At 46.2% G+C, this 18,106-nt stretch overlaps 1 protein-coding gene across 1 annotated transcript; it reads right to left on the reverse strand.

Moving 5' to 3' along the window:
• Positions 1 to 89: 89 nt before the first annotated feature.
• tbata (thymus, brain and testes associated) lies at positions 90 to 16,866 on the reverse strand. The gene is given in 8 exon segments (XM_056301910.1): positions 90 to 179; positions 1,336 to 1,376; positions 1,484 to 1,646; positions 1,884 to 1,965; positions 4,323 to 4,469; positions 4,753 to 4,841; positions 4,979 to 5,146; positions 16,674 to 16,866. Coding segments are annotated over 8 exon segments (957 nt in total). The 3' UTR covers positions 90 to 105.
• Positions 16,867 to 18,106: the final 1,240 nt, after the last annotated feature.

Consider the following 18,106-nt stretch of genomic DNA (forward strand, 5'->3'; position numbering starts at 1 on the left):
TCAAAACACAGTGACAACAACATGACAGTAAAGGAATACAAAGAATATCCTTTGAGCAAAAAAGCTTAAGTTCTGTGATGCCAGGGAATGCTGAATACTCCTCTATTAGCTTGCATCATGGCGTGACTGATGCTGAGCGCCAGGATGGACTTCAAGGACCTCTGCGTTACCAATCCTCTCTGCAAGAAAACACTCGAGTCAGACATGTATAACCCAACACACCAACCTGTGCTTTATGTAAAGTGAGAATCACCAAAGCTTATACTGTCCACGCAATGTTGCAGGTACTCCTTTTCAGTGAAAAAAAAAAAAGACAAACTCGGGGCATCCGGGTAGCATTCCATTGCCTACCAACACCGAGATCACTGGTTTATGGGTATGGGTATGTGTCCTGGTCACTGCACTAGAGCCTCCTCTGGTCAGTCAGGGTGCCTGTCCGGGGGAGGCTGGAGGAGGGATAGCGTGATCCTCCCACACGCTACATCCCCCTGGCGAAACTCCACACTGCCAGGTGAAAAGAAGTGGATGGCGACTCCACATGTATCAGAGGAGGCATGTGGTAGTCTGCATCCCTCCCGAATCAGCAGAGGGGGTGGAGCAGTGACCAGGACAGCTTGGAAAAGCGGGGTAATTGGCCAAGTACAAATGAGGAGAAAAAGGGGGCGGGGGGAATCCAAAAAAAAGACGAACTTTTCTGTGCTTTTTTAAAAAAAAATTTTTTTTACTATTAATTCATCGTGGTTATGAAGCACATGTATTTGTCTACGCTAGAGAGACTTCTTGTACGAGTGCTTCCATTTGTCATATTGTCACAGTAAAACACATTTTATGGACATGTGCACCGTGACTGCAGAAAAAAATTAAAACTACATTCTGCAGAAGTCAAGAGGAAGAAAATGAAAAGCTACTTTGCTGCCCACAATCCAAGAACTATAAACTGGACCGGAGGCTCATCCTTGAAAGTACGTTTTTCTCAGGGTAGCTATGGAAACCAGAGCTTCCCCGAAGCCTTCATATTACACGGTCTAATCTACCTCTGTGTGGGCACAAACAGGTAATGGTAACTGACATCTTCATTACAGAAAAAGGAACAAGTAGAGAAGCACTGACCCATGGCATCCTCTGACATGGCCTTTAAGAATATACATAGAATAGAACGATGCTTCTGAGTCCTTCTGTGCATCAAATTTAAGTCGAGCGAAATGGGACTCAAAGGCCCCGCACGCAAAATCAGTCTGCACAGAAAAGGGGACAAATGTGTTTTGATAAAATAATGGACATTACGTTGAATTGCTGCACAGTATGAACCAGAATACTAGTTAAATGTTCAGTTACCTGGTTTTTCACAGCTGGGAGACTGTTGTGTTTTGTGGGAGCTGTAGAAACAGGAGAGCAGTGGAAAACCGTTTAAAGCTGACTATATGTGAATTTCTCTGCTGAACACGTGCAGATGAAAATTCCAGAGATAGAGGACCACGCTGACCTTGTTCCCCTTGGCTTTCTGCGTGACTGGCCAAATGAAGGACCTTGTCTGGTCAGACCCGTGCAGGGATTAAGAGCCTGGATCTGCTGAAACTTCTGCTGGTGGCCTGAGGCCTCAATATCCTCCAAAGCCTGCTGGATCAAAGCCATCACCATGTCCTTTTCTATGGTGGGATATTAGGAGATAAGACTGCTACATCAATGTTCATATAAGACTTATTAGTCTCTAAATGTGACATGTTTGCAGAAAAGAATCTTAAAATGACAGTCTATGTAAAATGAAACTGCAACGATTGTGAAAAAAATGTCTATTTCTGGTGTTTTATTGCACAATTATATATCCCCTCAAACATTAAACCAGAATAACAACTGGAATCAGAAAGAACAGGAAAAGCTTTTACCTCTCTGACTTGCGAGCAGCAGCCACCACTGCACCATAGATAATGAATCTGTCTGCAGAATCTGACACAGGAGCTCCAGCACCTGACAAGAGGAGCCTCACGGCATTAGCTTGCAAATTACAAGGCGTTTGATTGCCGTGCAAATTATTTGTGACATTCATCCAAATGAATTATTGTCAAACAGCCTCAAAGGGACAGTTCACCCCCCCCCCCCAAAAAAGGCATGTTCTTCCTCTTACCTGTAGTGCTATTTATCCCTCTAGATCATTTTGGTGTGAGTTGCCAAGTTTGGGAGATATCGGATGTAGCGATTTCTGCCTTCTCTTGAATACAATGGAACTGGATGGCATTCTGCTTGTGTTGTAGTGTAATGTAGGTGTAGTTAAGAAAACAAATTCCTCCATGAAACTACTCAAAACAAGGTCTTCGGCTTATCTTGAGTAATCGCGTCATGATTTCTGGAAAAAGACATTGCTGCTGAATGTATTTTTTTGGTGCTTTGAGCAAAACAAGCCAAGTCAATCTAGATGGATAAATAGCACAACAGGTAAGAGGAAAAACTTGTGTATTTTTGATTTTGGGGTGAACTGTCCCTTTAAGTGATAGAGATGTGATGTGCGCATTCCCTGCTGAATATGTGAATACAACAATAGCAAAGACAAAAACTACAAACTCAGAAATGGACTATCTCTTTGTTGCTGGGAATACTGTTGCCACAGCCCCGGCCGTGTCTCCAGTTGTTTTGTGTGTGTGTGTGTGTGTGTGTGTGTGTGTGTGTGTGTGTGTGTGTGGGCGTGGCTTCCTCCCCTGGCGCTCTCCAGCTCCCTCCTGGTTTGCGGTTCATTCACCTTACCCACCCAGCCTGCACACCTGCCTTGCATCAACTCAACAGTATATCTACTCCGGTTTTCCATCCACTCATCGCCAGATCGCTGTTTCAACCACTGTCTCTTGCTCTGGGCTGTTCTGCAATTACGTATTCAGAGCTATTCCTCCTGTTGTTTGCGTTACTTGTATTTACCATGTCTCCTTGTGGTTCCAGGATCACTACTCTCTGGTCAGCCTGTCTGCCTGCTTACTTATCCTCATTTCCTCGTCCGTCTGCTCTGCTCAGTCCAGCTCCGCCAGCGCCTCTCCATTTTCTGCCTTCCCTGCCATCCTCATTCCCCTTTATTACAACAATAAACTCCCCTTACATCACTTAATTCCACTGTCTGCGTCTGCCTGTATTGATCATAACAACTGCGCGATGCCGGAGAGCTCTTTTACTGATATGCCCACTCAGCTCCAGCACAGCTTATTTATTCAACCCCAAAGAACAGACCTGAATAGAAATCAACATTTAAGAAAAAAACAATTTTTTTTTTTGCTATGTCCAGTGAGCAAACCTACAAGCTATAGCGTATACTCAGAAACTATATTGTGGTTGCCAGGAGTCCTCTATACCAGCCAAAAAGAATGAGAGAGAAAAATGTTCTGTGGCGAGCGTGAGCAGTCTCAAAGGCATGCAGTCTGTACTATAGCAGATGCGGTCCTACATAACACAGTAAAGTATACACTTCAAATACATGTGTTGATCCAACTAAAATGGAGAACAGTAGCCTCTTCTGAGAATCTGGTGGCCTGTGCAGCAAGTACATCTGTTACCAGGTTGAGATAAACTGAATCACCTGGAATGCAGAATACACTGCATGCAGGACCGACGAACGGACAATGACGATGAAGTTTTAGACATAATTCTATTATACAAGTGTAAGAGATTGATAAGTGGTTAAAAATGTGTGCTTCCCAACAGGGCGTGTTTGGGTTCAATTCATTTTGTTTTTCCATTACATTGTTATATGCTGATATGCACCTTGTAAATTAAAATGCATTAATTCAAGATTACTATGTCACCATCCCCCCCCTTTTTTTTTTCTCCCCCAATTGTATCCGGCCAATTGCCCCACTCTTCTGAGCTGTCCCGGTCGCTGCTCCACCCCGTCTGCTGATCCGGGGAGGGCTGCAGACTACCACATGCCTCCTCTGATACATGTGGAATTGCCATCCGCTTCTTTTCACCTGACAGTGAGGAGTTTCACCATGGGGATGTAGTGCGTGGGAGGATCACGCTATTCCCCCCAGTCCACCCCCCTCCCCCGAACAGGCACCCCAACCAACCACAGGAGGAACTAGTGCAGCGACCAGGACACATACCCCCATCCGCCTTCCCACCTGTACACATGGCCAATTGTGTCTGTAGGGACGCCTGACCCAGCCAGAGGTAACATGGGGATTCGAACTGGCGATCCCCGTGTTGGTAAGTAGGCAACGGAATAGACCGCTACGCTACCTGGACACCCCACACCACCATTTTAACCAAGATGAATCTGAATAGTCTGGGAAATAAGTCTGAATGTAATGCTGGATGGGCAGAAGAGTAGGAGGGAAGTGTGTTACCATGAGCTCTTGGTCGTAGAAGAGTTGAGGGTGTGCCAGGCGCTGAGAATTGGGTCTGCGATGGTAGGCCTTGGTGGAAGGAGGGATGATTCTGCCAGACTGAGCCGAGTATTGAGTTTTTCTGTCACCGAATCCCTCCTTGGGTTGCTCCTGGATTGCATGCGCAGAATCAGGATGATCAGTCCATAAACTTTGCTTTCAGACGTGACCTTCTCTCATAAAAAGGCTGTTTACACAGCACACTGTGTGCCGGGGCGGCACTTCAGTTCTATCATGAAAAGAAACTCTATGAATACAAAACAGAGAAGGAAGCGGAATAAGACCTAACCCTCGGGAATTTCTTAAGATTGTGTTTGCTTTTGTGACATCTCCTGCGCCACTCATGCACAAAGTAACCCAGAAAGATATTTAACCCCGGCGATCCACATACATCTTTGTTTTCCTTCTTTGTTTGAGAGGACAGACTGACTTTTGCAACCAGTTCTTTAAGTTCTTCCCTCCACGCTTCTGATAAAAGTGCTGCAAACAGAAAGACAAACAAAGAAAGACAAGTTACTTCTGAGGTTGTGATTCTGTTGTAGTTTTTTTTTTCCCTTTCTGGGCTGAACTTGTTATAATACCATGGTGTTTTTATCACGCAGCTGCAGTGAATATACCTGATTTATGTTAGTCACTATTAACTCCATAAAGACTTGGACCGGGCGGAGGAACAAAAGAGGCTCCTGTTGTCATAAACACTTGGCTCCTGATAAGTGGATGAGGAAATAATGATGTGGTGACACACCAGTCATCATTCACCGTGCACACCGGCCTTCCGTTTAACCCTGCCGAAGAATGAAAGGGACAGAGATATCAGTAATCACTTTTATATGAGGGATATGAAACTATCCCCTTCACTTTGTCCTCATATGTCTCTTTATGGCTGTGACAGCCCAGATGGGAAGACTGTCATGCTACACGGTACATGTATATCCCTGTTATGGGACATTACGAAAACACTTAAAAGAGAAGTTTGAAATATAGCCCTAATACTCTGATGGCATGAGTTTTTGCAAGAAGAGAAAGGTGCACTTATTTTGAATAACCTGCAAAACTTACTTGGTCCCATGTTTCATGAGCTGAAATAAAACATCCCAAACATACAAAATTATTTATTTATTTTTAAAAAATCACCTATGCGTGTTAAGATGCTGGTAAGACAGGGCGTTCGGGTAGCGTAGGCGGTCTATTCTGTTGCTTCCCAACAGGGGATTCGAAGCCGGAGGTAACACTGGGATTCAAACCGGATCGCCAGCTCGAATCCTCGTGTTACCTCCGGCTTGGTCGGGCATCCCTGCAGACACAATTGGCCGTTTCTGTGCATGGGAAGCCAGATGTGGGTATGCATCCTGGTCGCTGCAGTAGCGCCTCCTCTGGTCGGCCGGGGTGCCTGTTCGGGGGGAGAGGGAACAGGGGGGAATAGCGTGATCCTCCCACACGCTACATCCCCCTGGTGAAACTCCTCACTGTCAGGTGAAAAGAAGCAGCTGGCGACTCCACATGCAGCCCTCCCAGGATCGCCAGAGGGGATAGAGCAGCGACCGGGACGGCTCGGAAAATAGAGCAATTGGCCAAGTACAATTGTGGAGAAAAAAGGGGGAAACTCCAAAAAAAAAAGAAAAAAAAGATGCTGGTTGATGATGATGATCATTGTGTGTAATGATCAACATGGTCATTGCCCACAAGTTTAGCCAGACTCACAGAAAGTAGGACGCCATTGGGCGAATATTTCAGTCGCAATTCTCCTCCCCTTCCGTTATCTGTGTGTAACAGTTTTCATCGCTGCATCCTGCACCACTCAAGACGATTGTGATTGATTTAAAGAAATACACACAAGCCAGAGCATTTTTTTCCCCCTATACCAGAATGATATTGACTTCAGCCAGACCTTTCTCCAGCGCTGTTAAAACTGGCTATGCCAGACTACACGCAAGGGCGCCTGTGCTGGGGTCAAAAATAGGGCCCGTTAATATGTGTAATTTTGTTTCACAACATGGCGCCATAGACGTAGTGACTTATGTGGGAGTGTGAAACTGGAAATGGGGGCTGTTCAGATTGTTTACCAGAGCTGTTGCCAGGGAACTGAATGTTGATTTCTTGACCATAAGCCACTTCAAATGTTGTTTCAGAGAATTTGGCAGTGCTTCCAACCAGTCTCACAAACGCAGGCCATGTGTGACCACACCAGCCTGGGAGAGCTAAGCCTAAGTTCGTCATGGGATCCTCATTCGGCCGCCGATGAAACTGCTGGTTTGCACAGCCTTAAGATTTCTGGACGCAACTGTCAGAAAACATCTTGGGAAAGTTCATTTGCATGCTTGACATCCTGTACAGATATTTGAACAGAATGCAGTATGGTGTTGCAACCAGCCTGGATAGGAAAACACTCACATACTGCATATCCAAGTGTCCTTGCTTCAAGTGTGCAGCAGATGACAGGCAGCATGTCTGTCATACTGTAGGTGAGCAGTCTGTCGTTGTCAATGTGTAGAATGTGGTGTTATGATAGGGACAAGCATATGTTTTGAGAAGCTAAAGAAAAAGACACAAGGGCATTTTATCAATGAAAATTTGAATGCAGGGGGACACCGTGATGAGGGTATGAGGCCGATTGTTGCGACAATCACCTAATTTTTCAGAAAGTTCCCAACATGAAAGAAATGAAGCCAAATTATTTGACATTGTATTCTTACAATGAATTTGTTCTCTGCATTCTAAACTGACTACAGGTATCTCCACCCTTATAAACAATACCAAACCATACAGTTGTCGACCAAAACCAACGACCAGGTTCATATGCAAATATGGGTGTGACCTTTAGAGTTTCGATGGCCATGTGTACTATTCACAGAGGACAGGGGAATAGTTGCAATCACAGCATTGTAAAATGGGGATAGCTGTACCCCCCCTTAGGTGTGTCTCAGCTGCTTTCAAACCCTAAAACACGCTGCACCAGAAGTTGGTCCACCCCAAAGGATTGGGCCCCTGGCACAAACAGAGCAATATAGTGTACACTATTAGGTGCCAGGAGGATTGTTGTGACTTGTACATCGGGGAAACTAAACAGATCCTGGCCAAGAGGATGGCACGCCATAGAAGAACTAATGCGTCAGGCCAGGACTCCGCAGTCTACACCCATCTACAGACTGGTGGCCACTATCAAGGATGGGGATGTGCACATCTTTGAGCGTGAGGAACGTTGGTTTGAACGGGGAGTCAAAGAGACCACCTATGTTAAAAGGGAACGACCATCCCTGAACTGAAGGGGGGCCTAAGAGTACATTTGTCGCCCTCTTACAGAGGATTTGGGAATGGTTGCTGTGATTGCAACCATTCCCAAATCCTCTGTGAATAGTACACATGACCATTGTAAACCTAGTTAATGGTCACAACCATATTTGCATAGGAAAGTGGTCGCTGGTTTCGGTCGTTAGGCAACTGCATCATACTGTATTGTTCATAAGGGTGGGGATACCTGCAGTCAGGTTAGACTGAAGATGTCACTTAGTTCAGTGATTATATGTATCTGCCAATAAATGTATCCAGATGAACTGATTTAACCTTCTTTGGTAATATCCAGTACCTACTTTTAATGCATTTTAATGTATTAAATACCCTGCTTTTAAGCTGTAACCCTGTTGTTGTTTTAGCACAAAAACACAACCAAATCAGTTTCAACACATTTATGTTGTACATAACGGGTTTATATGACAATTTATCAGCCAATAGATGCTCAAGTATTTCTTCTCTGTGGTCAATACGGTGAAATCTCATGATTTCTTTGAAGCGGTTCTTTGCCACTGTTTCTCTGGGGGGATAAACTCCGACCAGAAGCTCGCAATATCCAGGTTTCTGCAACCATATATTTGAGTGGCTGTTACAGCTAGAAAAGCGCTATAACAAATGCTATTTGATTGATATTGTAGCGAATTCGAGAAGCAACCCCAGAAACTGCCGCAGGCGGCACGCGAACCCATATCGCCCGCACCGCGGGAGACATCGCTAACCGCTAGACTGAAGGGTCAGACCCGTCAGTCAGCGGCCAACGTGTCTATTTATCCATGCACGCTACACTACCCTCCTCCTTCGGGAAGCGCGTCCCCGCGCTTAAGCATATCAGCTTCTTCACGCCTGTGGGCGCATACGCTTCCGATAGCCACACGGTCTTACCATCCCACTTCTGACACCAATGTAGCGAATTCGGGAGGCAACCACAGGAACTGCCGCGGCCGAGACGCGAACCCGTATCACCCGCACCAAAGGAGACACCGCTAACCGCTCGACTTACGGGTCAGACCTGTCAGCCAGCGGCCAACGTGTCTACTTATCCATGCACGTTACAATATATTCTACAAACATTCAGTTCATTAATAGACAATCATAGACGCTGTGCGCCTCGGCCGCAGTACAGTCCCCGCCGTGTGCCAGCATGTCCAATAAACAAAGAAAGCTGTCGAGCTCACTGGATATTTTTGTTTTAGCATTATCAGTTGGCCTGGCGGCCTGTCCAGGGCGTCTTCCTGCCTGCCGCCCAGTGACTACTGGGATCCCAGCATTCCCGCGACGCTGAGAGCAGGATAAGCGGCTTGGATAATGGATAGATGACGTTACAGTCTTACAATGCTGTCTGTGAATAGTACACACGGCCATTGAAACTCTATGGTCACACCTATTTGCATATTGTAGCGAATTCGGGGGCAGCCCGGCCGGACATTCACAGCGAACTCGGATATCCCGCACCGCGCGCGACAACGTTAATCAGTCGACTAAAGGGTGCGGACCCGTGACCATCCGTGATCGTTACAATATGGAACCGATCGTTGGTGTCGGTCGTTATGCAACTGTGCTGCTTATGGGCCCAGACACACCAAACCGACATCAGAGAACTGCGTCTAGCCCAAAAAGTGGCACCTGAACACACCGCAAAGACTACAGCCAACGGCCAACTAACATGTACGTTCTGCGCCTGCGTGAGGGGAAATACCTCTCCACACCAGCGGGTGGCGGTAGACTGTTTTCGGCATTCAAAATTTTAAACCGGAAGACCCAAGATATTGTAGCGAATTCGGGAGGACAACACAACCACTGGAACTGCCGCAGCCGGGAAGCGAACCCGTATCGCCCGTATCGCCCGCACCGCAGGAGACATCGCTGACCGCTCGACTAAAGGGTCAGACTCGTCAACAAGCAGCCAGCGTGTCTACTTATCCATGCACGTTACACTATTTACCGTGCGCTAGCGAACAATGACACAAACAGTTACGAACAGTTTCTAAACAGCTCAATGGCCAAAAAGAAAATCTTACCTGATATAACATTTTTATTTTCGATCTCACGCCAGAGTTCTGTTTTCACCACTCGGTTAGCGTAACGTTTTTCTGTAATGTCGTACAGAGCTGGCCTCTCCTGAATCATGCTGATCAGCTGGTCATCAGTTTCTTCGATCCAGATTACCAGCCATATCGTTGTGAAAATATGAGCTTCTTGAGCTGTGTGGCCCGGTGGTTACGTTAACTCCGCAGACGTCAATGGGCCAATTATTTAACAGTGTAACCGGTTATTTTCTTGCCCGGTGCGGGATTCGATACGAGGTATACTGCAACACAAAGGCGACATCACTAACCGCTCGGCTAAAGGGTCAGACCCGTCAACTAAGGGCTAACGTGTCTTTTAGTAGTTTACAACAGCAATGGCGGATCATGGGAGCCCCGGATAGTTCCAAACAGTGCGACCCGGGGCAATAGGATTTCTATGGCGAAGGTATGTTTCTCGCATTAATCAAAGGTTAATTTACAGGTAAGAAGCTACAGTTGACATTTTAATGATGACAATTTTACAAGCACGTTTTAATCAAATTAACGATGTAATTTAAAGCGTGATAGCTCATAAATTTCAAACAAAATATTAGTTTCAATGTTCCTACACATGCGCATAGAATATGTGTCACGTTGTAATATATGTATATCTGTACATAAATGTAAAAATCTGAAAATATTGGTTAGTAGTTACCAGAAATCGCGGCTAAGCAGTTCATTTAAATGACCCACCAAGCTTCGTTTGGAACTATTCGGCGGCTACGTGAACCACGTGACCCTCTCGCGTTCTGACCCCTCGTTGACGTAACTCTCTCTTTCTAGGGCTCTGATGTGGCCTCTTGACTTCGTCGTTTGCTTGCTTTCGTAACTTCCGTTTCTCTTCTCGTGCACTCATTCGCTAAGCTGAACAGCCAATCAGAGTAATCTTCCTCACTGGCGGCCTCCGCCGCCGATTCAGCCGAAAAGCTGCCAACAGGGGTCCAACTAGTGCCAACGGTGCGGGACACACCGCAAAAACTAGGGCCACAAACGCTCACCGACGGCCCGACATGTCACGGCTTTAAGGGTGGGGATACCTGCAGTCAGTTGAGACTGACGAAGTCACTTGGATGAGTTGCCACTCCCTCCAGGAATTAGACCAGACCACGAATTCTTTGCCACAGATTGATTTATTTGTCTACACCGCTTTTCGTCCTTAAATCCACCGTCAAACTCGCTGGTTGCACCAACCTCGAGAGACTGAGTCCACTTAAGTATAAATAAATAGAATCTTCGAAGAAATGAACACAGAAATAAGAACTCCCGACTTTAAATGGAGTACAAAACCTCTTACACCTGTCGACTTCTCAGAGGAAAACCAAGTCCAGTTGCACTTGATTCAACTCCTTTGGATAACCATGACCTGGATGAATGAGAACATTCACAGACATCTCTCAGGGGAAAACTGTGCCACATGGAAAAAATCACGTGCAAATAACAAAATATGTCCCCTGTGCAACACAAACTGCACACCCAGTTCTCGTGCAGCTCCAATACAAACAAAATCAAAATTCACGAAAATAAATCATATAAATAATGTGAGAAAACAAAATATATCAAATACTGACATAAATAATATTTATGGCAGTTAAATGAGTGATGAAACGTTTCTTCCAGTAAACTGTTGCGTTCTATGCATACGATACGATTGGTTAACGTTGTCGCCCGCGGTGCAGGAGATACGGGTTCGCGTCCCGGCTGTGGCCGTCCCGGGCTGCCCCCCCCCCAAAAAAAACTTTGCTGCATTGGTGTCAGAAGTGGGATGGTTGAGACCGCGAGGCCATCGGAAGCCCGTGCGCCCAGAGGCGTGAGGGAGCCGATATACTGAAGCGCGGGGAGTAGTGTAATGTACACGAATAAGTAGACACGTTAGTCCTTGGCTAAGGGTCGGACCCTTTAGTCGACAGGTTAACGTTGTCGCCTGCAGTGCAGAAGATACGGGTTCGCGTCCCGGCTGTGGCGGTTCCCGTATTGTCCCCCCCCCCCCCCAATTCGCTGCAATACACTGCCTACACAACACCCTGAGAGCAGGATAGAGCGGCTAAGAGAATGAATGAATGAAGTGCTTACACAACACACATTCAAACAAAGTTTTCTCCAGACTGAAGTGATTCACCTTCTGTGATTGTATGAAGTTAGTTTCAATAGCTGGCGATCTGGAAAATTGGCACTTGCAGTTAGATTGAAGAGGCAATTGAGCTTTTCTATAGCGTGCTGAAAGAGGAGCGCAGATGCATTCACCACACTTGGATACCGGCGCAGATGCACGTATTGTCTGGCTGAAGTGGTCGTCGATAATCAAAGTCAATCTATCCTAATTTTACAAACACATGCATTTTAAATCAGGAATATTTTCGGAAAAGTCATGGAAGATCGAGTCTCTTGCATTTTTAGTTTTGGAGAAATATATTTTTAAAAGCCTGGATTCATTAAGTGAAAACAGTCCGTTTAGAAGGTCGGCTCAGAGATTATCATGCGTGTATAAACACAGTTATGACGATCATTTTATTCATATTCACCAGGATCAGCTGCACGCAGTTGAGGCATTCATACTCGGTTTGTTAATGAGCTTCAGTTTGTGATTGCTAGAGTATAATGTGCTCTGGATGCAGGGATGAAAATATTTATGTTAAAAAAAAGTCATGATGACATTGTGTATGTGTTTCCAAGCACATTTTTGAGAATCCCCAATCATATGAAATCCATAAATGAGTGCTTCACACTGATATTTCAATTGACGAACCTCCCTGTGAGCTGCCAGTGTGAGGCTTTCAAACGCAAGCTTCAGAGAAATTGCACTAATAAGGAGGAATAAGCATGCAGACTGTCACGACGAGAGCAGGGAGAGGACTCAAGTGCAGACAGCGGAGACAAACTGGGCCAGAACAACTTTTAATAACAAAACAACAACAAAAAAACCTTACAAACAGCGGAGAAAGTTCACAACATGACGTAGCGCATCCAGCGACCAAGTGTCTGAGACGAACCGACTAGAAGCCCGAGCAACCACGGGGCATATATACTGTAGCGAATTAGGGGGGCAGCCCGGGAACCATCGCCACAGCCGGGACGCGAACCCGTGTTCCCCGCTCCGCAAGCGACAACGTTAACCAGTCGACTAGAGGGTCCAACCCGTTAATCAAGAACCAACGTGTCTACTTATCCATGCACGTTACACTACCCCCTCTTTCGGGAAGCGCGTCAGCATATCAGCTCCCTCACGCCTCTGGGCGCACGCGCTTCCGATGACGTCACGGTCTCACCATCCCACTTCTGACACCAATGTAGCAATTAGGGGGGCAGCCCGGGAACCGTCGCCACAGCCGGGGCGCGAACCCGTGTCTCCAGCTCCGCAAACGACAACGTTAACCAGTCGACAAAAAGTTCTGACCCGCTAATTAAGGAACAACGTGTCTACTTATCCATACACGTATACCGATATATAGGGCCAATCAGGGAGATTGGGCACAGGACAGGAACCGTACTGCCAATCCGAAAAGGGGGGGATTGGGCGCAGGTACCGCACAGCCAATCGGAGAGGGAACAGGCGAGTGAAGCCGGGCAATCAGGGTCACCCAGGCAAATGGGTGCTGGTGAACTTAAACACCATCAGGGGATGGGGACGGGCGAGCCCCGATGACCCGGATCACACACCCATGACACAGAGACCAAAGATGACATCATGAGAAGAGCAAAAAAGCAATCCTATTTCTCTGTCAACAGGAGACTCGAGCCTTTGATGAAGCCACATTTCAGCTCTCAGCAGTCCGACTGCTCATGCATGTAGGGCACTTAATAAACCATAAACGAGCCCCATGTACTGTCATTTATCTCGTGCCACTGTAACCAGGTTAAAATTAATGTTTTTATTTTATTTTGTTTGAGTATGAAATATCACCAAATCCTGTCTGTGTGCTGTTATTTGTGTTTACTACATTTTATTTTATGTCATTATTTACTTTTATGTATGTTTTCCAACGACCGTCATATACATGTACTGTCGCTTTAAGAGAGAGGTCTTGTGGGTACACGGAAGAGGGAACGCGGGAGAGGCCATTTTTGTTTTGTGGGAGGAGTCTCAAGCAGCAATCGAGCCGAGCCACACGTGTTTCTTACCGTAGGACAGTTTTGCTGGTTGAGGAGAACGTAACCTTGAGTATCCCTGTAAGAAGATACTGCAAGCTGTGGGATAAAATACTTGTTTATCCTTTCTTACATCGGAGTCCCGTGGACGGTTTCTCCTTCTAACGCACACGAGTGAAGTTCGGGCAGTGGTTGAACTTCGACCCCCACGTCCGTAAGAAACACCGCTCCCGCTGAGGACTGGACGTTTGTCGAAGGGTTTGAAACCAAAATAAATGGCAAGGTGGGCCAAATAGAGTCCTGTGTGTCCCCCCTCCTTCCTTGATCATGATGATGATGATGATGATGAGAGACTGAGGGCCCCCACAACACCTGGGGCCCCACCCAACTAGAACACAACGCAGAGCTAATGATGAGAGTGACGGGCATGCAGCAGGCTGACCAGCATAGAACAGCATAGGACTGCCCCCGTTACACCACACATGCTTCCGCTGTAATTAGGACACGAGGCTGGGGACAATGCTAACAGCTTTAATTATACAGCATGCTTTTATGAGATAATACTCACACCAGGAAATGTTTATTCGTGAAATTACAAGTCACTCAACCTACCAATGAATAAATTATTTATAATGATTTTTTTTCACCCGCGTGTCACTGTGGGTATTTTTTTTCCGTGAAAAAATGCATAGTTGTCAACGTTACTAAAGATGAGTATTCATCTGTTTATACACAGAAAGGTAAATCAGTTCATCTGGACACTGTTTAGTGAGAGAAACGTTTCATCACTCATCTAAGTGACCTCTTCAGTCTAAACCGACCGCGGGTACCGCCACCTTTATTAACAATACAGTGGCATATAACGACCGAAATCAGCGATCAGTTTCATATGCAAATTACTGTTAATTAACTAGAGCTACAATAGCAATTTGTACTGTTCACCGAGGATTGGGGAATAGTTGCAATCACAGCTGTCTGTACGTGCCCAATCAAATTCAGGGTTGCAGGGAGTGGAGCCTATCCCAGCGTGCATTAAGCAGAGCGCGAGCAACAAGCTGCCAGTTTATTGCCCGCACACAGGCACTTTACTCTCCAGTTCACGTGCTATGAAAGTTTATGGACAGTGGAAGGGAAGCACACGAACGTGGGGAAAGTGTCCGAGAGACACACCGGTGGGCTTGGATCAAGCCAAGAGAGCGTCTAACTGCAAGATGACAGTGCTAACCAGAAATATCGATCAACGAAATATCAAAAAATACCACCATCTACTGCAAATAACATCAAATTGATTTTTATTCAAAACGTTGTAGCACTTAGAACTGGGTTTGACATGTGCATTCATTTTATTTTTGGTCTGTGACAGTTATGTCTTTTTTTTTCTTTTACATGACTCATTGTCTTTCATATTGTAACGTGCATGGATAAGTAGACGCGTTGGTCCTTGACTAACGGGTCGGGCCCTTTAGTCGACTGGTTAACGTTGTAGCTTGCGGTGCGGGAGACACAGGTTCGCGTCCCGGCTGTGGCGACGGTATCTCGGGCTGTCCTCCGAATTCGCCACATTGGTGTCAGAAGTGGGATGGAGCGACCGTAAGGCCATCGGAAACGTAGGCGCCCTGAGGCGTGAAGGAGCTGATAAGCTTAAGCGCGGGGACGCGCTTCCCGAAGGAGGGGAGTAATGTGACGTGCATGGATAAGTAGACAAGTTGGTCCTTGACTGACGGGTCGGACCCTTTAGTCGACTGGTTAACGTTGTCGCTTGCGGAGCAGGAGACACAGGTTCGCGTCCCGGCCATGGCGACGGTCTTCAAGACTGCCCCCCGAATTCGCTACAATATGGAAGAGAAAGGCATCTGTGCCTCCCCTATAGATACATATGATGTTATGCTTGACACAGAGGTCGACAGAGAATGTACGGGGTGGATAAAACATCTCTGATTGTCTCCAGGGAGATTTTCTGGGAATCACTGTGCCAGTGTGAGGCCAGTGTGACAGATTGCAAATGATTTTTTAGCTGGGGCGTTCTACCTTTCAGGCTTGTTTTGCAGATTCAGAATAAAGCAGTGGTGAAAGTAGATTTGACAGGTAAATATGGAAATCACTTTTGCTGAAGGTAGTCCTTTCATCAGTAAGGCTGATTAACCGTGCTGGTGAGCTGCAGTGCTGTTCATATAAAAACAGGCCTTCAATTTGACATGAATTCGGAAAAAACGATAGCTCGCCTCACCCTTTTTGAGAAAGCACATGCAGATATATTCCTTTTGTTTCCAATATGCTAAGTTCTCCTCTTTTGGGGGGGGGGGCTCACTTTTTCTCCCCGATTGTGCTTGGCCAATTAACATATTGTAGCGAATTCGGGGGGCAGTCTGGGAGACCGTCGCCACAGCGGAGACGCGAACCCGTGTCTCCCGCGTCGCAAGCGACAACGTTAACCAGTCGACTAAAGGGTTCGACCCGTTAGTCAAGGACACGTTTATCACGTGGGAAGATCGCGCTATAACCCCCAGCCCCCGCGAACAGGCGCCCCGACCGACCAGATGAGGCGCTAGTGCAGCGACCAGGACACATGCCCCCATCCGGCTTCCCTCCCACAGACACGGCCAACCGTGTCTGTAGGAACGCCCGACCAAGCCGGAGATAACACGGGGATTCCAACCGGCGATCCCCGTGTTGGTAGGCAATGGAATAGACAGCCACGCCACCCGGACGCCCCTTTTTTAAAAAAAAAAGATATATATATTAACAAAATCTGACCACTCTTTAACTAATCCTATCTTCATCACTCATTATATTATTTACTGTTGATCAGGTCTTATTAGGTGACCCATCAGCGACCAGATGTTTCTTTTCCATTGGAAACGTCACGCAGGCTCACCTTGAATATGCGTCACACGGTTCGGATGAGGGTTGTGACGTGAGAAGAACGAGTGGCGGCTCAAGGCCCCGAAGCGCGGGCTACTCTTCGTCATCGCCGCGGTGGTCTCGGCGGTGAACGGAGCCTGACAAACATGGCCGGTGCCGCGCTCCTCTGTGGTCCTCTGCCACCCGGGACTGTGCGCTACTGACATGGTGCGGTAGAGCAGTGTTTCTCAACCGGGGGTCCGCGGACCCCTAGTGGTCCGTGGTGTAATTGCAAGGGGTCCGTGAAAATAAAATATCTTTAAAAAAAAGATCCCATGACATTTATAGAAATAGGATTATTTTACTCAAATGTGACTGAGACCTTTATCTACCTAAACTATAAAGGGTAACAGGACTTTTTTCTCTAATTACATCTGTTTCACAAGTGTAATTTCTTGTATTTTAATAAGAGATCTCGCTCCCGTTTGCATTGTTAAAAGTTACTGCATACAAATTCTGTTGTTACATATATCTGAAAGTTACTGCATAAGAATTCTGTTTTGATAACTATATCTAAGTTAGAACTGAAAGCTCTTATTTTTGCCCCAAAGAGTGACTAAATGCTATAATGCAATTTAAAATGCGGTTTCTATCAAATTGCAACCCCCCTCCCCCAAGATCAGGTGGAGGGGTCCTCAGGGTAGATCAAAAATACGCAGGGGGTCCAGGACCCCAAAAAGGTTGAGAACCACTGCGGTAGAGGAGCTGTATGTTTTGTCTGAAATCTGAAAGAGTAACAAAAACAAGCAGGGCAGATAAAAACAAAGTAAATAACAGGTAAGGTCGTAGTGGAAAGCCGAAGCCAAGGAGTCAACAAAGCGCAGGCCAGTGCAGGCTGCCAACACTTCAGCTTGGGGCTAACACACACACACACACACACACACACACACAGACACGATTCACACAAGGGCTCCTTTTCAGTGTGAGAACATCCAGCTCTAAAGATGTGAAAACAAATGAACACGACACATTTCGAGTTGTATTCAGATAAACAGCTCCGTGAAGACAACAGCCCAAGAGTTGAATAAATTATCGAGAGAAAACGTCTTTACCTTTGAAAACAGCGTCCGACTCGAGTGCCTGAGTGCTTCGGTGCGTGCAGCGTATCCTATGTTGCTAAGAGACCAGAACTCAACAAGAAATAACAGCTTTAAACATTGGCTCGCCAACATTCTTTCTAAACTCATTCACGCGCTGTTTTCATATATCCGGACAACCGACATGAGCTCGTGATGAGTTTATTAACAGCTTGCACCGTGTAATGAATGAATATCAATAACTGCATATCGGTGTGATGAGTAACAGACTGCCGACTGGGGAATTGAATTTGGTGTATGTGTCATCTATAATAACCAACATCAGTAATGGCGCATGGATCTGTTTGCAAAGTGATTCCCCCCCTCCCCC

Source organism: Lampris incognitus, unplaced genomic scaffold (genome assembly GCF_029633865.1).
Source record: "Lampris incognitus isolate fLamInc1 unplaced genomic scaffold, fLamInc1.hap2 scaffold_217, whole genome shotgun sequence".
Taxonomy (NCBI): Eukaryota; Metazoa; Chordata; class Actinopteri; order Lampriformes; family Lampridae; genus Lampris; species Lampris incognitus.